At 50.7% G+C, this 22,745-nt stretch overlaps 1 protein-coding gene across 15 annotated transcripts in view; it reads left to right on the top strand.

Annotated features, from left to right (window-relative positions):
- Positions 1-22,745, top strand: part of Epb41l1 (erythrocyte membrane protein band 4.1 like 1) — a 129,101-nt gene that overhangs the window by 55,997 nt on the left and 50,359 nt on the right. For 14 of the 15 annotated variants that reach the window (XM_037205360.1, XM_037205362.1, XM_037205366.1 and 11 more), the window contains 4 exons: positions 17,533-17,723; positions 18,779-18,943; positions 19,665-19,769; positions 20,276-20,318. In XM_037205360.1, the coding sequence (XP_037061255.1) occupies positions 17,547-17,723; positions 18,779-18,943; positions 19,665-19,769; positions 20,276-20,318 (490 nt within the window). In that variant the 5' untranslated portion in view covers positions 17,533-17,546. Of the gene's footprint in view, positions 1-12,484; positions 12,803-17,532; positions 17,724-18,778; positions 18,944-19,664; positions 19,770-20,275; positions 20,319-22,745 lie in introns of those variants that run through there. The other variant, XM_037205361.1, reaches the window with a different exon arrangement.

Raw genomic sequence — 22,745 nt, forward strand, 5'->3', positions numbered from 1 at the left:
GAGCTGGGTATATGAACCTTACCCCCAGGACCTCTTAGGAGTCAGACTGGCATTGTCCTGCCGGTAGTTGTACCTCCTGATCAGAGCTAGGTTGCTTGTGAGTGCCTGGAACCTTCACACTTGGAGAGGTCGAGTCTCCAAGAGGCTGGGGTCTTGGGGACAGGTATTTACTGGGTGCTGAAGCCACTGACTGACCGGCTATATGGGCCAGAGAGCCCGTAGGATCTTGGGAAGGCTAACCAAGCATCCAGAAAACATTCTGAGGCTGCTGCCTCTCTCTCTGGGGCCAGTCACGGTTCTTGCTTCTTGCTTCCCCCAGAGCTCTGAGATGCATTGGTGGGGGAGAACACTAACCACGTGTTCCTACCGTCACTCTGGATTGTCACGTCGCCTCCCCTGTACCCCAAGGTGGGAGTGTGAAAGGGCTGCCTTTAGGACCTCTCTGGAGCTGGGCAGGGTCCAGCTGCTCCATCAGTCTGGCCTCTGTGATGGTGGCCCCAGAGGCTCCTGTTCCGGGCTAGGGTATGTAGAAGAGAGGTGCTATGTGCCTGCTTCCCATCCATGACTCCAGATGGAGCTTGTAGCAGAGGCGACATGCACCAGCTTCTACTCAGTCATGGTGGCCCAAAGAGGCTCGCCAGTCCCGGAGCTAGCTTCTGTTGGCCAGTCTGGGGTCCCACTTGCCCAGACACTGATGCATAAAACTTGTGGCTCACAGAACACAGCCCCTAGGATGTTGGGGACACCCGAAAGCAGTCCTGGAGGAGGCCACTGGGGAGGACTTTGTTCCTGCTGAAGCATTCCCTGGGCCCGTGGCAGTGCCCTGGACCCAGGTCCCTGAGCTTCTTGAAGGGGTCCTTCGGAAGAACCCCGCATGAGAACAAGGCTGGGCCCTGTGATTCTCAGTGAGTTAAGATAGAAAGGGAGGTAAAGGTATAGAATGGAAGAATGACTTGCCCAAGGTCACACAGCTACTGACTGAGAGAGCCAGCACTAATGTGTTCAGGACTGAAACTTTTGATTAAGACGTCTTCCTTGCCCAAAGGCCTGCTTGGCTGGTTGTTATTCCATACATGGCACTCTGCTAGAGGCTGTATGTTAAAGGCTGGGGGGATGGGACCCCCTTTTAGGAGGGCCCTCACATTGCCTCCCAGCCCTTCTCTCATGAGGTAAACGGTGGAGGCCAGGTCACAAAGGGCCTTGGGTCCTCTTGGAGTATGCGGAGTGGAAAGGACTCTGGGGGTTCAGAGATATTCTGGACCTGAGTTGTTGGGGTGGTAGAAAAGGTCTCTTAACTGTACAAACGGCAATGGGAAGGGCATTTATCCATTAGCTCCGCTGTCTGTGGGCCACTGTCTAGACGTCTCTGCACTCTTTATTAAAGGGAGATGACCATTTCAGCCTATACTAGTGACTGTACAATCAGAGAGATGGTATTAACTGAGCATTTAGTGTGCGCTGCACCCCGTAAGTGCTCTGTGCCCTCTCCCAGCAACCCCCTTAGAAAATATAGACTCTTTTGACAGATGTGTGGAGGCTCAGAGAGATTACCTGCCAGAGGTCACACAGCTGGAATGTGTGGGACTGTAGGAGTTCAGAGCCTCTGCCTTTACCGTGATAGTATACCTGGGACAGTCTGAGAGCTCCTGGTTAGTGTCCAGTCGAACTCGGTAGTCAGCGGGTAGACCAGGACTGGTCCCGATGGAGAAGCCCATTGCGCGAGTCTGTGGCCTGGATGCTACCAAGGCCTTGAGGAGGAGTAGGGTCAAAGAGGTACGCGTGGGAGGGGTGAGCACTGGCCTTCTGCTTGCTAGCTGGCCTTGTCACTTGCCCCTTGCTACGTTTGGTAGAGATCCAGTGGCCAGAAGCCACACAGAAGAAATGTCGAAGCATCGGCAGGGACCTGTGCCTGGCTGGGGGTGGCAGCAAGCTGGCCCTGCTTTCTCAGTAGAAAGGAGTCTTATGGGCAAGAATAGCAGCAGTTAACATTTATTGAGCTCTTACTACATGCCAGGAGCTATTTTCATATCTTACGTGTACAACTCCTACATTCCTCACAGAACCCTGCGAGGCAGCCATTTTTCTTCTTCCCACTTTGCCGATCACTTTGTGGGCTGGCTGAAGGGAGTTAAGTGCTGGGAGAGGCAGGTGGGTCAGAGCCACTTTCCAGAGCTTACCCCTTCTAGAGGTCATCTCCGGCTTTTTCACTTGGAAGCACTCATCCAACCAGATGTACACTCTTCCTCAAAAGTCTCATGGGCCTGGGCACATGTCTGTAATAGCAGCACTTGGGAGGCCGAAGCAGGAGGATTGCCACTAGTTTGCCAGCTTGGGATGGAGAATGAGCTCCTAGCCAGCCAGCATTAAGTCACATAGTGAGATTCTGTCACCAAAAAGAACAAAAAGAAAGGGCCCGCGAGATGTCCCAGCGAGTACAAGTGCTTGCCACACAAGCTTGGTGATCTGCGTTCCACCTACAGTAGAGGGGAGGAAATTGCCTCCTGAAAGTTGTCCTTTGACTGCCACGCACATGCCACGGCACACACGCCCACATCCACAAATGTGCACACACACACACACACACACCTCTCTAATAATCCTAGCAAGTCATGGATGGCAGAGCCATCCTGGCCCCAGAAGTAAGAGTATGCTATAGTATATCTGCCCATTATTTTGATGCTCAGGGAAGGCTTCAAGAAGAGCTGGGCCCCTAAGCTGGACACTAACACCAGGTAGGAGTTTGAACGCTGTAGGGGTGTGGAGGGAAGTAGATGGCTTTGAAGAAGAGCAGGAGACACTGTGTGCAGGAGACAGAGTCCAGGGAGGGCCCAAGGAGCTGAGAGGTGACTCAGAAAGTCAGCTTGTGCTTACATCTCTGTGCAAGCTCTGTAATTCACTCTGCTCAGTAGCAGCTCTGTGGCCTTGGGAACATCACTTAGCTGGTTTGGGCTTCATTTTCTTCATTTGTGAAATGTGGCTGTGGGACCCTCATGGTGGTTATTACATAAAGGCTCTCCATGGTGCTGGCACATCACAGCCACTCTGTAAGGATTTTCCTCTTTCCCTTCTGTCTCTTAAATGTCAGGCTGAGGTATTTGAGCTGGACGTGAGCCTGGAGGTTCTGGGGACCTTTGGAAGGATTTGGCCTACAGAGGACCGTGGTAGGAGGGTATTTAGGGAAGGAAGGTCTCTGGCAGGTGTGTGGCCCACAAAGAAGGGGCAGACTGTGACCTTGCAGAGAAGCCTCCTCTTGGAGCCTCGGGCTGAGAAGCTGCACTAAGATGTCCCTCCGTGGGATGGCATGTGGCTTGCCAGGTTGAACAGTGTGGGGGTGGGGAGAGCCACAGGGAATTCAGCTTGAGGCTTGGTGAGACAGAGAAAGGCTGGTCTCCTGTCAATCATTCCATGGGCTGGGCAGCATCTTATTTGAGCATCTGGCATTTTTCTTTTGAATGAATTCCTTTGGATGAATCCCCGTCAGAGCTAGTCTATAATAGCGGCAAATTGGGACTAAATGTCCAACAATAGGCAGATGATTGAGGACATTTTGGAACATACACTGTATAAAGTAATATGCAGTGCTGTACAGCCGCCGACCCCCTCCTCTCAGAGCGGGGAGCTGGCTGCCGCAGAGCTCCTGGCACTCTTGAGGCTTGTCATGCTTGTGATTGCCCAGTGCCAGGGGTGCCGCGGCTTCCTTCCTTCTGTGAATGGAAGAGTGAAGGCTTGCCCCGGGCCGCCTTGAGAGTGGGATTCGTGTTCGGTTCCTTGCTGGGTCATTGGCATGTCGCTGTGGGATCAGAAACGCTTGGCTGCTGGAAAAGGGAGGAGAGAGTGGCTTGTTCAAGGTCGTGTGCTTTTAAACTTTAGTTTTTTGTTTGGGTTTGGTTTTTCGAGACACGGTTTCTCTGTGTAGTTTTGCGCCTTTCCTGGAACTCACTTGGTAGCCCAGGCTGGCCTCGAACTCAAAGAGATCCGCCTGGCTCTGCCTCCCCAGTGCTGGGTTTAAAGGCGTGTGCCACTACCGCCCGGCTAAACTTTAGTTTTTAAAAAAGACTCATTCTGACTTTATATGTTTGGGTGTTTTGCCTGCGTGTATATCTGTGTACCACATGCATGCCTGGTGCCTGCAGAGGCCGGAAGTGGGTGTCAGAGGCTCTGGGGCTGGTGTTAGAGGTGGTTGTGAGCTGCCATGTAGGGGCTGTGAATTAAGCTCTAGTTCTCTGGAAGAGTAGCCAGTGCTCTTAAAAAATGGGGCATCTTTGAAGCTCTCATCTATTTGTTTGTGTGTGTATTTATTTGTGACTGTGTGTGTGTTTGTGACTGTGTGTGTGTGCAATGCATGTGGAGGTCAGAGGATAACCTTCGAGAATTGGTTCTCACCACCACGTGGGTTCTGGGAATTGAGCTCAGGTGCTCAGGCCTGGGGGTAAGCAACTTCACTCCGTGAGCCATCTCAAAGGTCCAGTCATGCTAGTTGTAAGGTCCCATAGTTGTCACACACAGTCTTACCACCTTTGTTTACCACATTCTCCTCATTCACCACTCTGTATAAATGCTCCTTGGTGACATGAAGTTGCATTCCTATAAACCCATTGTAACTAGAAGAAAAGCCTACATTGAGATGTCATTGAATACGCTGAACCTTCCAGTTGAGCAGCACAGGATAGCATAAAGCAAGCTGTTCACCGCGTCATCCAAGGGCTGACTCGGAGCTTGGACTCACCGTCGCTTTACCCAGTGTTCCTGGAGGGCACCCTATGGCACATTGCTAGCTCAGGGAAAGATAAAAATCCAAAGTATGGTTTTACTAAATACATATTGCTTTCACATCTTTGTAAAGCCAACAAAAAAAAAATCACAAATTGAGGACCATCTATAGTAATGAGGGGAAGAGAATGGGAAGACACCATGTAAGGACCCGGGACTCTCACAGAACAGGGCTGAAGTCTTATTTCTGTTTTTACCAGCTGCAAGAGTTTGGGGAACCAGTTCATATCTTTATGACTCAGTTTCCTCACCTTTAATGTGGACAGTTCACAGACCTGCTCTTGCGATTGTTAGGCTACATGAGTTAAGGCATGTGAAGTCTTAGATGTTAGCTGGTCCGTAATAAAGCACTATGAAGAGGAGGTCATAACATGAATTATTTCTGATATATTGATGTTAAACAAGAAAGCCCCACAAAACCCACTAGCATCCAGATTACAATGGTGTAAAATTGGGTGGATTATTAGAGACGCAGACTGGAAGAAACCAAGCAGAAATAGAGTCACATAAGGACAATGAGAAAGAAATGATTGGTTCAAACAATTCCTCTCTAATGTTATACTACTGCCATACTTCTTTTTTCTCAGCTTTCTTTTAAAAAGTCTCTCTCTCTCTCTGTCTCTGTCTCTCTCAGTCTCTGCCTCTCTCAGTCTCTGTCTCTGTCTCTGTCTCTGTCTCTCTCTCTCTCTCTGTGTGTGTGTGTGTGTGTGTGTGTGTGTGTGTGATTTGTGTGAGGGCAGACACACAAATGTCACAGGAATGGAGGTCAGAGGACACCTTAGGGAGATGGTTCTCAGCGTCCACCTTGTTTTGAGGCAGAGTCTCTTTTCTTTCCTCTGCTTGGTCTGGGAACTTCCAGGAGATTCTCTTATCTCTGCCTCCCTCCTCACAGAAGTATTGGGATTATAGATTCAAAATGCCGTGTCTGGCTTTGTATGTGGGTTCTAGAGACCCAAACTCAGATCATTAGCTCCTGTGGCGAGTGCTTTTATTCACTAGCTGCCTCTCCAGCACCTCAGTGACTTTGCTGCTTTGTTTTAAGTTTAAAAATTAGTGATTCAACCTCATTTTACCTTCTGTCTTTATTTGGGTCCCATGGAGGGAATTTGTCAGGCTTGCGGATGCTTTTTCCAGCCAAGCTGGGCTCCTGGCCTCTTAGTTTAACTACAAAGATGGTCCAGAGAGATGGCTCAGCTGTGTCAAGGTGCTTGTCCCCACCCCTGATGAGTTTGAGTCCCAGGGCCCACTTGATGGAAGTTAGTGAAAGCCAGTTCCAATAATTACCCTGACTTCCACATGTGTACCATGACATGCACACCCACACACTCACACACACAAGTAAATAAGTAAGTGTAATTCTTAAAGAGACATCTACAAAATTGGAGTCATTCAAAAGCTTGTTCTCATCTTGCCCACCGTAATCCTACTGTATGGAAGTAACCAGACACAACATAAATCCTCCTAGTGGATTTTCTGTGTCAGGATAAGGTCACGAACAGGACTACTGTTTGGCAATTAGCCTTTTAATTTAACTATTTATGGTTACTTTCATGTGTACACATGGGTCTCACAAATTTTCATATCTGTGGACATAGCAATCACAATGCTTTGTGGTGACTCTCATGGATAAATCCCCGCTGAACTACCCAGCCTCCTGTTGATGGGATTTCCAAGTTGTTTCTAGTTGTACACGTTCTCAACAAGTGAACTCTATTGGTGACGAAGAGAAAACAAAGTAGAAACTACAAGGCCACAAGTTTCCCTTGAGGGCCCTGTTGCTTTTCCCTCTTCCTGCTTCCCCTTGAGAACCTGTCCCTGCCATCCTCAAAGTGGGGCCGTGTTCCGGGGAGACCCCATCTTTCTCTTATCTAATATGCCCCTGGCCTGCGACATTCTCAAGGTCTTTTAGGACGCTGTAAGTTGTCCTCTTGATGGCACGTGTGCCCCAGTGTCCTTGAACAACTTTTACCTTCTCTGGACCCGAGTTTGTCCATCTGGGTGGGAGGGATGTCTTTCTGGTCATAGCCACCAGCAAGTATCTGCTGTGTGTTGAGTACTGTGCCAGGGTGAGCTTGGGGCCATGTGGGCTTCGGTTATTTTATTCTCCCTAAATGCCTTCGATGTATCAGGGCATCATTCCCATTTTTACCTGTTCACACCAGTTTTCAGAGAGTCTAAATAATGTGTCCAAGGTCACTCAGCCTGTGGAGTTGTGACCGCAGCTCTGGCTCCATTTTTCATTCTGTGCCCCCTCAGCCAATCACCTCTCATTGGTGAGATCCAAGCAAAATGATAATTCTGAAAGAATATTCTAGTAGGGCATGAAGATAATCCTAGCTCCCAGGAGGCTGAGGCAGGATGGTCTGAAAGCCAAGGACAGTTTCAGTTTTGTATTGAGACCTTGACTCAGACAAATAAGTCAACAAAACAATCCCTTAGAATGTAAAGTGCCCTGCATATGTGGGGGGGAGCGGGGGGGGATTGAAACTGCTGTGATTATTTATTTCTCTGTCCAGGGCAACAGCAGTTTTGACTATGTGGTTTACAGCAAGTTAGAGGTCATGGGATGTAGCAGGATTGAGGGAGAAGGCGCACTGGGCTTGGGGCCAGCGGACCTGGGTGCAGCCCTGGCTGTACTAGCTGTGACCTTGGCCACCTGACCCAGCCTGGGGAGTAAACCCTCCACCCTGTATGGCCTTTGCACGGCTCAGACGGATGAGGTACAGGCCTGAAAGGCTTTCAGACGGCCCTGACAAAGGAGGTCTTGGCTGCCTCCTGCAGTTGTCAGTGGGGTTCAGGCGGGAGACATCTCTCCTCTTTGATGTCCTTACTCTGCAGATCAAGGCTGTCACGTGGTTCCCGGTCCACATCAGTCTGGCTCCTTGATAGTCTGTGAAACTTTTGGATAGAAAGCCGGTGCTGGCAGGTGGTGGCCCCGGTGTGTCATTTGGTTTTGTTTAATGCTCTTCTTGTGGGTACCACAGGCCTTTGACAAATTATCATCTCCCCGGGCCATGTTTAGAACTGAGTTTAGAACTGTAAGGATGGCAGGAGGCTCGGATCCTTTTAGTCCATGCGAGCCCGGCTCAGACAGAGCACACAACCTGCACCCTCCTATCATTTCCTTCACGTCCATCCAGTGTGACTGGAGGAAGCCAGTGTTCAGCCTTGGGGAAATCCCTGTGGGATGGCGCACCCCTGCCAGGAGAGAGAGAGCCTCTGAGGTGTACACTTCTGATGTCTTCCTTTCTGACTTCTCAAGCAGTACATGTTCATAGTGGAAGCCTACAGGCAAAAGCTAGAAGTCCTGCCCTTCCTTCTCTGAGGGAATGTGAGTGAGCGAAGGTGAGGGTATTGAACGGCTCTGGAGCGCTAACCATCGGCTTGGCACCACTAAGTGCTTTCTGAGTGCGGGCCGAGCCCAGCTCCACATTTGCAAATGGAGAAATCAAGGCACCGAGGAGGGGACGTTAGAGACCTGCCGGAGGTGTCCTGCTGTACCGTCTAAGCTGCGTAGACTGTGCTGTCTCTTCCCAGCGCCACGCAGGGGCCGGATGATGGCTGGAAGCAGAATTCCCTAGATGCTTAAGCTGAGGAGGTGCTAGCCGAGAGGAGAGGAGAGTTAAGGGGACCCGCAGGTGTTGAGGTACCCACCCATCCCAGCAAAGACATAAACTGGTTTCCCTCCTCAGCCCAGATGCTCCCAAAGGGAGGAACAGGGTCACCTGAGCTCCATGACGCCTGGAGCAGGGCAGAGAGCTGGAGAGTTGTCGCCACGGGCCACGGGGAGGGTAACTAGAGAAGGCAGCTTACCCACTGGACCTCTCCTGCCTTTCCTACCAAACCCTCCAGAGTTAGCAGGCCTGGGAGCCTGAGGGACAGGTCAGTGGGCTGGCCTCCTGTTTCACGCACACATAGTGTGGATACAAATGGGGCCACCGACCCAGGAGGCCTTGCTGCCAGGGAGTGGGAGAGATGTACCCCTTTGACCTCCCCCAAAGAAAGAAGACTGGGTAACTAGTTGTTGAAAACATCTAAAGGAGATCTCTTGCTATTCTGGTTGTCTCTTGCCCCTCCCCCGCTCTCGGATCCTTCCCTCTTTCTCAACTCCCTTCCACCCTCCTCACTCTCTCCTCTCTCCTTCCTCGCCCTTTCTCTCCCCTCCTTCCCACTGCCGCTTGTACACCTGGACCAGAGTCCCCTGGGCAAAAGTGTTTGGTGTCCTCAGTGTCCAGGCTTTAGGAGAGACAGCCTCACTGTCTAGCAGGTCACTGCTCGTGTTTTCCGGAGCACACACAGGATGCGCTTCTCTGACACACATCGACTGTCCTCTCCTCTCTGCGTTTGATGGCGCTCTGACTTTCCCATGACGGAGTCCTCTCACACTCTGTAATCTTGTATTGCCATGGCATCACTCTGAGGTGGGAGGTATGTCAGGAAACAGAAAGGGGAGGTAGCTTGCCTGGAGGCTCGTCAGGTAGGAAATGGCAGCCTTGAAATGAAAAAAACCACTGGTCCAGATTCTGAATGTCGCTCTTTCCAGGGGATTTGCTTCTCAGTCTTGAGAAGTCTGCCCTTTGCCAGCTTCATCCCTGCAAAGAATGAGCATCCCCTGAGCTACCCTGGCCTGAGGATGCTGAAATGCTATATAGTGGGAAGGCCTTTGAAATCATAGCGATCTGGCCCGGCGCTGTGTCCTTGAGCAAATCAGTTTCTTGGCAGCTGTGGGTTCTCATCAGTGTGGTAAGGGGGAAAGTGGCAGGGGCTTGGATAAAAAAATCCTGTGCTTCAGGTCTGATAAGTCAGAGGAGAGGCTGCCTGGCTAGGAGCCATGGAGGCAGGCTCCTGAGGTGAATGCAGCCCGGGATTCTGGCACTGTCACCAGCTGTGTGACCTGGGGCAAAGTTACTTCCCTTTTCTGCTTCATTTTTTTTCCATTTGGAAAATGGAGATCATAAGAATACCTGTTACAGACTCTTGTAAGGATTAACTACGAAAAGTCGATAGATCAATACCTATCACACAGCAAACTATGAACGTTAACTTTGTATCGTTTTCATTTTCCTTGTTTTGTTTTGAGGCAGTCTCTCACTTCAGTCTAGCCCAGCCTTGAACCCCATACCCCCTGCCTCTACCTCCTGAGTCCCCACGGGCCTCTGTTTGGTTTTGAGGTGAGGTCTTGGAGTTGCTCAGGCTGGTCTTGAACATATTTTGCCACACATCTCACTCAATGTTTATAGTTACTTATCAAAAATTTCACCAAGGCCTGGCAATAATGTTGAATGAGACAGAGATCTTTATGGAGTTCATGTTCTGGAGGAGAAGCAGGAGTAAATAAATGAATCAGTAAGTGTGAACTCAGTTTGGGATGATGTCTCAAAAGAAAAAAAAACCCACTGGAAAAACAGACAAAGTATTTAAAATAACACAAGTGTAAACAAGTTAGCATGCTGTAACCATTGGAAGTTAGGGAGGGAGGCCCATTTTAGATAGGGCAGACAGAGGATACAGAAGGTGAAATTTGTCGTGCCAAGAGAGGGGGCAGAGTCACTCTTCATGCCCAAGGAGGACAAAGCCTTGATGCAGGGACAAGCCTGCACAGTGGACCCACAAACAGACAGAGAGACTGGCATGACAGACTTGTCGAAGAGGAGGCGGAGTCAGCTGGTTGGGCCCGGGAGCCAGTGCTGGAAAGATGGGCGGGGCCACAGGCAGGGCCCTATAGCTTGGTAAGGAGGGTGTGTCTTCTATTTCGATGGGAAGTCGTTAGAGTTGTTTTGGGTTTTGTTTTTTGAACAAGGGCTCACTATATTGCCCAAGCTGACCTTGAACTAAAATCCTCCTGTCTCAGCCTCCTGAGAACTTAGATTACAGGATTGTGCTACCACATACCACTGGGGAGTTTTTCTTTTTGGTTTGTTTTTTGTTTTGTTTTTCAAGACAGGATTTCTCTGTGTAGCCCTGGCTGTCCTGGAACTCACAATATAGACCATGCTGGCCTCGAACTCACAGAGATCCACCAGCCTCAGCCTCCCAAGGGCTGGGATTATAGGCGTGCGCCGCCGCCGCCGCCGCCGCCGCCGCCGCCGCCGCCGCCGCCGCCACCACCACTACCACTGGAGGTTTTAATGAGGACATCCAACTAGACTTCTGATTCTCTGTGACTGCAGAGAGACCCTGTGTCTATCAGGTTTGGCCTGGGCAGTAGCTAGGCGAATTGAGAAAATGATCAAATCTGCTGACTGGCCACGTAGATGCTGACTCATGCTATTCCCCGATTAGAAGGTTCACCAGATGCCAGCTGATTCATTTTAAAGAGGCGGTACAGCGCCAGGCCAAGTGGCTACTGCCTCAGCTGAGGAGACAGCGTCCTGCAGGCCATCCAGATGCGACGTTTAGGGCATGTGAAGGCTGCTTAGTAGTCCTGCAATGTCGCAGAGCCCCAGATGCTGGCATCCTGCTGAGCCAGCCCCAGCCCGGGCCACACAGGGCCTCTCTCCAGACCGTAGCGTATGGTATGGGCGCTGTTAGCATTCCCATTCTGGCTGACCTTTCTCTTTCATAATCCTCTGCCTTTGCTGGTGTCACCAGTCTGGCCCTGCTGGCTGGCCTTTGTCTTGTGCAGCATTCTCGGTCTGCCTCATTCTAGGCAGACATGTCTGCACTCCAGTTCTGAGTGTTCACTGTTGTGCTAGGCGAGGGTCTGTGAATGATGGGAAGTCTTTAGCCTGGGCCTGGCCACACCGGTATTCCATGGTGGGAGCCCTGTCCTCCTGTACAGACACTTCTGACTCTTGCAAGGCTACCCATGAGGCTCTAGTTCCTGCTCTTCCCCCTGTCGGCCAGCCCCTCCTGCCAGGCGGTCTGGAGTTCCCTTCGCATGTTTCTTGAGGTGTCAGGGCATCAAGGGCTGGTCCATTGCCCACATGGTGACTCTGCCCATGTGCCCTCTCTGCCTCCGTCTCTCTAAATGTTTCAACTTCATTTCCACCCCTACCCTAGAAGCCTTCTTTGAGAGCCAAGACCACGTTCCGGATCACCAGGTCCCCAGACTCTTGTGCAAGGCTAAAACATACCCTGGTGGATCTAAATCCCTTGCAGGCATCTCCTGGGACAGCCACCATCTTCTCACTGCAGTGAGCGCCATGGGAACCGGCACGTGCTTCCCCTCAGGGTCCCTTACTGTGCCACCCAGCAGCTCTCCCAGTCTGTGCTGTCCTGAGCCTGAACGAGAACCATGTCCACGTGACATGGCCTGCTGTGTCAGAAGCCACAGCCCAGTTCTTGGCTCCCTTTCTGTGGCCTAATGAGAGACAACGCTGTTATCCTGGGACTTGTCAAAGAAAGATTTTTATTGTAAAAATGTTTTAAATGTTATTTTTACTTTAATTAATAAAATTTAAAAATAGGCTTAAACAGGATGTATTGATCTCCTCATCCTGTTATCTGAAGCCATGTGTCTGAAAAACACTGTTTTTTAACCTCTGGGTTTTATGTGTGTGGATTTATCTATTTATTCATTTCAGTCTAGATCTTGTTATGTATTCTCTACATAATGCAGGCTACCCTCAAACTCACAGCAATCCTCCTGCCACAGCCTCCTGAGTGCTAGGATCACAGGCATGAACTTTCATACCTGGCTAACCTCAAGTTGTAAGGCAGTCATTTAAAGATGTAGATTCTGGCATGGCGGCAGGTGAGTGGCGCACGTCTTTAATCCCAGCACTCAGGAGGCAGAGACAGGCAGATCTCTGTGAGTTCGAGGCCAGCCTGGAGGATCAGCACTGTTATCAAGACCACACGGGCATGGTAACATGTCCTTGAAGTCCCAGCTGCTTGGGAGGATGAGGGAGGAAGATCTCTTGAGGGCAGGTTTCAACGGGAACCTGATCTCAAGCAAGCTACGGGGACATAGAAGGACAGTGTTACTCTGTTCTGTCACACAGAGATAACCCATAGCTGATACTTGGCTGAAATATCCATCCTCGACGCCACTTGACTTTCCAGAATGTTATGTCCTGACAAGCCCACCGTAAGTTGGAAATAAATGCATGACTTGTTGTTCCCATTTATTGATAGTATAATATAGACAACTAGGACTTCCCAAAGAGACACACTGGCAGATCAGAACTAGAAGTAACCAATTCTTATTCTCAGGGAGGCTGTCAGAGCCTGAGGACCTGTGTTCTTGAGTATGTTTGCTTTCTGTTTGTTTGTTTTTTATTTTTGTTTTGTTTCTCTGTGTAAGAGCCCTGGCTGTCCTGGAACTCACAGGCTGCCCTCTGCCTCCCAAGTGCTAGGACTAAAGGTGTGCACCACCACTGTGCAGTGTATGTTTTAAGAATTGGGAACTATCAGAACACTCAGGGTGAAGGTAAACCAGCCTGATGTGGCATAGATAAGGAGATTGCTGTAGTGTTTAGAAAGAAAATAACAACCCTAAAAAAATTGTACTGAAATTTAAAATCCCTGGGAGTGGTGTACTGAGTTTTCAAATATAAAATTCTCTGTATTTTAATAAGTTTATTTGTACAATATGCAGTCTAGGTAATTTTAATATGCAATCTTGAAAGGCACCCGCCAAAGGAGATATAATTGCTACTCGTGGATGAAGAAATGAGGATGTCATGATGATTGGAACAAGAATAAATGGCTGATGTATCTGGAGAATGTGGTACAGGAGCAGAGTGTTTTCATGGAAGTCCCACAGGGCTTTTGTTTGTTTGTTTTTGGTGACCTTCATCCAGTCCTTCTCTTCTACTGGTTCGTTCACGCCGACGTTACATATCACCATAATAGTATTTATTGAGTACTCCAGTTCTAGTTTCCACTAGATGTGACCCTTGACCCTGGGATGAATAACACAGTGAGCACAGCACAGGCTGACAGAGCCAAGGGGGGAAAGTCAACAGCCAATCAGTGCAGACGATGCTTGCCAGAGACGTGCAGGGAAAAGAATGTTCCATGGGGTTGTACAAGTGTGCAGATCCTTTGGTGGGGAGATGGCTGGGAAGGGCTTCCTGGAAGAAGAGGGAGCGGTTAAACCGCATATTCAGGAAAGGATCCAGCCTAGGCAGAAGGCTTGAGAAAGGGCTGGGCTTGCGCCATGCAGGTACGGAACCTGGACGCGTGTTTCAGAGCAATGCACTTCCTTATTTACCTTGTGCAGAAGTGTTATGTAAGGAGGTAGTTGAAGATTCACGGGCAGTGCTGAGATGAATGTGATGAGAAATAAAGGAGTTTGAAATTTTAATGCAGGGAATGATGAGCTGTCAGTTAAGCTGGAAGGTGGGGATGGGATTGGCGGCAGCGATTCCAGGCAAGCTCAAGTGTTTCTATTCCTGGCTGAAGCTTTGAATAACTGGCAGCTATTCTTTCCTTTTTGATGGGGGCTCGGGTCCCTAGCATTTATTTTTCCTAGCTGGTGGCCATGGCACCTCCTTGGTGTCCAGCCTGGGCCTGGGCCATTTCTCCTTTGAGGGGGTTCTGCTGGGCTTTTTGCTGGAGGTAGTTGAGTGCAGGGGAGAGAAAATGGGCCTGGGTTAAGATCTGGAGAGCTGAGCAACCAGTGGGGAAGAGAGTGGGTTAGAAGCTAAGCCCACTGTGTGAGGAAGTGACTGTCATTCAAGTCCTGTGAGTCTTCCCGTGACACAAGTAGCAGGGAGTCGTTATTTCTCCAACGGTGCCCATCCAACTCTTCCTGTCTGTGCCACTGGCTAGCAGAGCTCTGCAGGGGAATGTGGGGTATCCACCTGAGATCGCTTTCCTAGCTGTTTCCAGAAAGACTCAGGTGAGGGGAAATGTTCCAAGAGTCTGGGCTGAAGCTGAACAGAGGACACAGGAGGGGGAGGAGTGGATGTACCCCTGGGGCTGCCTGGACACCAGGGTCATGTGGATTCTGCTTGTCACAGCAGAAAATGCCCACATAAGTCTTTGGATTTTTAGAAATGCTTTTAGATATTTATTTGGTTATTTGCCATGTGTGTGTGGTGGTGGTGGTGGAGGCTGTAGGAGGGACTCAGACGTCCCTCCCCAACCCACAGCTGGAGTTAGAGGCAGTTCTGAGCTACTTGATGTGGGTGCTGGGAATGGAACTCAGGTCCTTTGGAGTAGCAGCAGGTACTCATAACCACTGAGCTATCTCTCCAACTCCAGTCTTAGGATTCTTTCTAAAATACAAAACTAGGGTATGAGGTTGATCTGACTGCACATTGATCACCAGTGTTGATTCAGCTGATCTGGTGGCCAGGTGGGTGTCCTCTTCCTCCCTCAGGGCTTTGTTTGCACTAAGCTGTTGGTCAAAGAGGAGGACACACCCCTGCTAGAACATCCAAATAGGCTCTCAAGGTCCACTGAAATGCAAAATTATTTCAAGCGTTCTTGCCTATTGACCCCACCTGACTTGAGGAGGTAAGGAGCGGATAATCTCACGCCCAGGCTGAGGGAAGGTCCTGGGCTCGGCCAACAGGACTCAGTTTGACCCTGCCTGGGCTGGGAACTCCCTCAGAGCAACTGTTGTGTTGTGTCCAGAGCTCACGTGAGTGATGGAGTGTCTTCATATAACTGGCTTGAAGCTGTCCCTTTGCCCCTTAAGAAGAGGGGAATGGCAGGAAGAGAGCCTCTGGGTAGAGCGAAGCAGTGTGACCACAGCCCCCCCTTCCTCCCCAGCGTGACCACAGCCCCCCCCCCCTTCCTCTCCACCTGGCTGTAAAGCAGCAGGGCTGGGGACATGCACACCGCCTGTTTGTCTCAGTGTCACCTCGTGAGGACTTCCATGTGTGCCCTGTGGGCAGAGGACATCGTAGCCTCTTCATGGCCCTAGGCTCACCTGTAGTTGGCCTAGGGCCCATGGGAATACAGAGAGGTACCAAAGAATAAAAACGAATGGCCAGGGTGCTTGCCTCGTGTGTGTGAGGCCCTGGACTCCACCTCCATCCCCTCCACAAATTTGAATAAGTAAATAAATTAAAATGTTTTGTTTTGTTTGATGTGGTTTGGTCTTGGTTTTTTTTGAGACAGGTCTCATTTTGTAGCCTAGGCTGGCTTCAGACTTGTGGTAATCCTCCTGCCTCAGCTTCCCAAGTACTGGTGATAGAGATGTGAGACATTATACCTGACGTAAATAAATAAGTGGAAATGTGAGTCCTAGAGTATGTGGTTGGTTCAGGGTGTTCAGTATCCCTGTCCATCTGAAGTCTGTCATGGTGGATGGTTGAGGAGAGCTTCCCACCAGGTCTTGTGTGGTTCTTTCTCATATGCTATCATAGATACAGTGAACTTAGAGGAAAGGTCTAGACTAAAGAGTGGTGCTTCCTGCCCACCAGTTCTCTTACTCTATTTGATATATATATATATACTGGTTGTGGTCATGAATGAGTGTTTTTGCCTTTAAAACCAAACAAACTTACAAATTAATATCGTATTCCAAATACCCAAGTGTTGGATGTGACGGCATATACCTGTAATTCCGTCATTGGGAAGGCTGAGACAGAAGGATCAAGAGTTCAAGGCCTCAGCTGTTGAGGTGGCTTAGTGGATAAAACTGCTTGTCGCACAAGCCTAAAGACCTGAGTTGGTCCCCAGAACCCATTGCGGAAAGAGACAGTCAAATCCTGAAAAGTTGTCCTCCACAGACATGCTAAGATGTGTGCATGCACATGTGTGCACACATGCAACAACAACAACAATAATAAAATTCTGAAAAATAGTTTAGTGCCAGCATGGGCTACACAGTGAGTTCAAGGCTAGCGTGGGCTGTATGGTGAGACCTTGTCTCAAGAACAAAAAAAGATCCAAGTAATTCCAGAGTGTCTGGAGTACAAACGGTACTTCTTCTCTTATCCCTCCCATCCCTGTAGGTCTTTGAATTTTCCTTTAACTTTTCTTAACAGTGGCAAGTGTCCTTTATGATCTCTTACAGAATGAATAGAACATGAAGCCGCACTGTTAGGCTACAGTCTTTAGGATCTGGCTAATTCCAGGAGAATAGCTGGACAGCAGCTCCATGTTCTTCTCTGGCATCTCATTTAATGTTTCAAAGGGGAAACTTAAGGACAACCTGTCCCTAAGATATTCCCCCTCAGTTTATGGGTGAGTCCCAGAGAGGTGAGGTGATACATTTGTGACAGATAGACTGAGCCCTGCCACCCTGAGCATTCCCTGGGCATCACAGTGTGTTTTCTACTAGTGTCTACCTGTTTGGATCCATGGAGCCCCATCTTGACAACATCCTGGGAAGCTGGGGCTGGAGTGTGTGTGTGTGTGTGTGTGTGTGTGTGTGTGTGTGTTATTGAAGCTTGGGAAGTGAAGGGAGATGCTTAAACTCATGCACACAAGTCTGGAACCCAGGGCTTTCCCAGTTTGCACTAACGAGTCCTGCATTAACTAAGGGGCTGTCGTGTGCCACACCTGTGTAGTGGAGAGTCGGCCTGGCCAGGGCCTTGCTGGCACCCTGTGCAGAGCAAAGTGCTTTAGAGAGACGCTTATCAGCCTCAGAAAGGCTCCAGATCCCAGGTCTGGACCGAGAGGTCTGATTTCTATGTGACTGTGGACATAGAGGGAAGGAGACCTGAGACTTCCTCTGGAAGGGCCACTAACCCCTCACGTTCTCGTGCCTCACAGTCCCCTTGCCCCACCCCCACTCCCTTCTCTGCTTCTTTGTCCATTTGTCTCCATCTGTCCCTCACCGCGTGCGGTTCCTGCCCCCTCGCTGTCACTATCCTCCTTCTCCCTAGTCACATGCTCTCCTTCATTCCAATGCAGGCGTGCTGGTCACCATGACAACAGAGACAGGCCCGGATTCTGAGGTGAAGAAGGCTCAGGAGGAGACTCCACAGCAGCCTGAGGCTGCTGCAGCTGTGACCACCCCAGTGACCCCTGCAGGCCACAGCCACCCAGAGACCAACTCCAATGAGAAGCATCTGCCCCAGCAGGACACAAGGCCTGCTGAACAGGTGTGTACTGAGGCCTGGGGTGCCCCTCTTCCCGCCCCACTAGTCCTCCTGGTCCAGTTCTTAGGGCCCTGGTATTTTCTCAGCCAGACAGGAAAAAGGAGATTCAGATGCATTCATGACTTGTTATGTGCTGAACTCTGGCCTGGAGGCATGCTGGTCATTTTATACTTAATTCCCTCAGTCCCCAGAGGGGAGCTGTCATTTCCTCCATTTTATGCTAAGAGGGTCTGTGGCCCAGTGCATTGTACCCAGTTCCCCAAAGGAATTCACATAGGAATAAAGTGCCAGAGGTGGAGGCCAGACCCAGAACTGATTCCAGATACTGTCCTTTCAACTTTAGTCTGCTGCCTTTTCACTCAAGCTTGGCAAACCCTGTAAGATCAAACTCATCCCTGTAAAACTATGGGCGTCTAAAGGACTCACTGAACCCTCCATTTAAGCCTCCCTAATTCATTTAACTTATTTATTTTATGTGCATTGGTGTGAATGTGTCAGATTACCCCAGAACTGGAGTTACAGACAATTGTGAGCTACATTGTGGGTGCTGGGAATTGAACCTGGGAAACCCAGGTTCTCAGGAAGAGCAGCCGGTGCTCTTAATTGCTGAGCCATCTCTCCAGCCCTGCCTCCTAATTCACGACAGGCCCAGAGAGTCAAGGACTTGGCTACACTCTTAGAGGGAGCCAGCTCTTCCCTCTATTACCATCACCACAGCTCAGCCTCATGCTAAACCTAGTGACAGGTAGGACTGGACAGAGCAGTCAGATGCCCTGATAAGTCACAAATTGTTCTAGGGAGAGAGACAGCGCAGCCTGGTGGACTGCTCCTGTCCGCAGAGGCCGTCCATGGTAGCAGGAGTCTGTAGGAAGGACACAGACCCCTCAGCTCATATGAAAACATCAAATCTCTACCTGTATATACCAACCATAACCCCCAGCCACCCTGACGGGCTTGGAAGGTACCACCTCTTATTTTAGGGTACATCTTGGCCTCAGCCACCCAGTTACTTCTTGTTGTTTCAATTTCACTGACTTCTTTCCTTGTTGGCCCCACAGAGCCTAGATATGGAGGATAAGGACTATTGTGAGGCCGATGGCCTGTCGGAGAGGACTACGCCCAGCAAGGCCCAGAAGTCACCCCAGAAGATTGCCAAGAAGTTCAAGAGTGCCATCTGCCGAGTCACTCTGCTTGATGCCTCTGAGTACGAGTGTGAGGTGGAGGTAGGGAGCGCCCAGTGCCATATGCCCCACCCCGGGCCGGCTGGCCTCCGTGCCAGGCTAGCTCCTGTGTGCCCGAAGTCCAAGCCAAGCCAGAGGAGGACCAACCGCGATGTCCGGAGGGCTGGCTTGGCCTGGCACTCCCTTGTACAGATGGCGCCACTAAGGTCCAGAAAGGGTCATCACTGTTGCAAACCAAATTAAGACCCAACACAGACTGGCACCAGGAAAAGGTGTCTCGGGGGAGGCTGTGCCTTGGTAAGAATGTTACCATTTAAGGGCTGATATGCAGGGCTGACCACAGAAGGATAGTCCCAGTGTGATTCTGAGTTCCTGTACACACACACACACACACACACACACACACACACACACACACGCCGCTTGGCCTCGCACCTTTTGAGGCCATCTTCTTCTCCTCTCATCCCTGAGCCTTAGGTCTTTGGCTTCCAGCTTCTTCTCTTGATTTCTGTGAAGGAGAAATCTCCAATATGCTCCAGGCAGGTCCGCGGTCTAGGAAGACCCCGGCAGGGCTTGTGGGGGAGACCTAGGTGAGGTGGACATTAGAGACCCCGAGAGTGGAGCCAGGTGGCAGGAGTGCTGAGGGCCTCCCCAGCCACAGGGAGGCTCCCGGGGGCTCTCGGTGTGTCCAGTGGAAGCTGGGTCAGCCCCCAGCCCCACCTGCGGGTACGCCAGCCTCACATAGCTCTTCCCTCTCCCTCAGAAGCACGGCCGCGGCCAGGTGCTGTTTGACCTGGTCTGTGAGCACCTCAACCTCCTGGAGAAGGACTACTTCGGTCTGACCTTCTCGGATGCCGACAGCCAGAAGGTACCTGGCTAGGGGTCTGCTGTGGCGGGTGGGCGGGGAGGCGGTCCCTAGACCTGCGGTAGGCACCTTTCCTTTCTCCATCAGCAGCCCTGACCACTCCCAGTTCTCTGGCCCACCTCCCTGCCCCCAGTCTCTTCTAAGGTATCCCCAGACAGGTACCTAGAGAGCGATGATGTGGCTGTGTGGTCTCCCTGGGGAACAGAGCAGTCCTCAGTCAACGCCTTCTTCCCACCCCGGGGGTTGGGCAGACTGATTCACTGTCCTTCTAGCTAAAGCTGCAGTACCTGGTCACTGTGGCCATCTCAGGGCAATACCAGCCTTGATGCCGTGACCAAACCCTGCTGGGAATCCAGACCTCACTCCCTAGTGCCAAGTAAATCAATCTCGGCCACGGTGTTCCCCATGGGAGTCTGTGGCTGGCCACTTCCGGGTAGTCAATCTCTCCCAGTCCCACCCTGCCCTCCCCCATCTTCCTTCTAAAGGATGAATCTTTGATTCTCTTCCAGAACTGGCTGGACCCTTCCAAGGAAATCAAGAAGCAGATCCGGAGTGAGTTCTGGCTTGTGGCTGATGTGTGTGTGGATGGGTGGGCAGGGCCGACTTTGGGATGTGCTCCTGGATCCTCATACTCCTCTGCCATCATGACAGGTCTTACTTAGAGAAGGCAGGGCAGGATGATGTTGTCTGAGGCCCAGATCACAGAAATGACAGTTCAGAGCCACACTGCAAATTAGTGAAGAAGCTGTAAATGCATTCAGGAGGTCAGCTCTGCAGAGTCATCCAGGACAAGAGGACAAGCAGATGACCTGGATGGTGTAGTAACTAAACAACCCTTAGCTTAGGTCTGGAGAGTGGCAGGAACTTAACACAAGGTCACAGAGCCAAGTGCTGGCTGAGCCAGTCTTGAGCCCTGGCCTATGTCTTGCTCTCTTTTCAGTGCCCGGGGAGGAGGCAGAGGAGCAGGTCAGCAACCTGTCTTTCCGGGCCCAGAGAGAAGAAGCATGTTGGGAGGGCTGAGAAAGCTTTCAAATAGTAGAAGGGGGAGGTTGGCCCCTCAGCGAATGGACCTATAGTAGGTGGTGAGCATCTCTGCCTCCATCCCAGGCCCCACACACCCTGGATATGCTTGAGCTCTTCAGGGTTGGACTCTCTGGCCCCCTGGCTGGGAAGCTGTAGCTGAGTCTGTTGCCATGACAGCAGGCAGCTGGCCCAGGGAAGCCAGCTGACTCCACAGGAGGGGCTTGAGGAGATTTTCCTCTAGGTTCCTGACAGTTGGAGACAAAGAGGCAGGCGCATCGGCAGAGCGTACTTCTGCGGGTCAGCGGGGCTCTAGGGCTGAATTTTAGGCCGTCTCTTCTAGTAGTGCCAGCCCTGCTGGGAGGCCAGCCTTTCATGCTTTGAAAGAATTGGTACAGATACAGGCAGCCAAGCTGCAGAGTTTAATAAAGACCAGTAGCCTGGAAAAGAGAGGCTGAATGGCCAGGCCCTAGGGTCATTCCCCAGAGCAATCCAGGAGGCCCTGCCTGCCCGGCTTGACACGCGGACTATTGTTCCCGCGACAGCTCAAGCCATAGCCTGCACACCTTTAGCCTTGGTCCTTAGGAAGTGCCTCCTCTAGAGGCCTGGGGAGTTGGCTCAGTGCTTGCTGCCCAAGCCTTAGGACCTGAGCTCAGATTCTCAGCGGCCAAGTAAAGTCAGTCGAGCAGCACACATTTGTAGCCCCGCTGAATTCTAGGGGCTTGCTGTCCAGCCAGTCTAGCCACACAGATGAGCTCCAAGTTCAGTGAAAAACCAGCCGCAGAAAAAAGAGGTGAGATGGATGACCCAATCCTCCTGCAATGTCGGGAGCACTCACTGGACTCAGGGTCTAGTAAAGGAAGAAGGGAGGACATGAAGGTGAGAAGGAGGCGTGTTGGGGTGTCGGGGGAGTGGGGGTGGATATGACCAAGACACACGTATATATGGGTGAAATTGTCAAGAGTAAGTAGGGCTGAAGGGAAGGCTCGATGGCTAAAAGCGCTTGCTGCTCTTTCAGAGGACCCGGGGTTGATTCCCAGCACCTGCCATCTGTAACTCCAGTTCCAGGGGGAATATGACGCCCTCTTCTGGCCTCTGCAGGCACTGCATGCGTACGGCGCACTTAACATACAGGCGAAACTCTTATATGTATAAAATAAAAATAGACCCTTAAAAACAAAGATAACAGCTGGGCCATGGTAGTACACGCCTTTAATCGCAGCATTTGGGAAGCAGAGCCAGGCAGATCTCTGTGAGTTCAAGGCCAACCTGGTCTACAGAGTGAGTTCCAGGATAGCTAGGTCTACACAGAGAAACCCTGTCTCAAAAAACAAAACAAAATAATAATAATATGGTAGATAGCATTAGAGGAAGACATCAACCCCTGGCCTCCACATGCACATGAACAAGGTACACACACACACACACACACACACACACACACACACACACACACACACACGCCCACACACATCCCTTCTCTATTAGGGCTTTGCCTTTGCCCCAGGTCTCTGAAATGCCCACCTGTTCATCCCAGTCCTGTCCTTTGTCCTCAAGGGAGCAGTTTTGCCTGATTTCTGTGGTTGGTCATATCCCCTCAGTCTGGGTGGTGGCTTTATGAGCCCTTGTGTCCTGGACTTCAGAGATAGGTATCTCTCCCTTCAAGCCTCATTGCCTGTCACCTAAGACACCTTGGACAGTTCCTCTGAGTCTCTGATTCTTCTTGGCAAGCGGACTAGCTGTCCCTGCCTCCTGGCCTGAGAGTGACTGCAAGGAGACACGCCCTTAGACATCGCCAGACACGGTGGCTGTTTTCTTCTGGACCCAGCTTAGATGTGAATTCTAGCTCAGTTCCTACTTCTTGTGTTTCATAACTGTCCCGTGCCTCAGTTTCCTCTCTGTAGAGTGGGGTCATGCTAACACAGCTTTGGGACTGCTGAGGGGGTGAAATGGGGTAGC

Source organism: Peromyscus leucopus, chromosome 4, assembly GCF_004664715.2.
Source record: "Peromyscus leucopus breed LL Stock chromosome 4, UCI_PerLeu_2.1, whole genome shotgun sequence".
NCBI lineage: Eukaryota > Metazoa > Chordata > Mammalia > Rodentia > Cricetidae > Peromyscus > Peromyscus leucopus.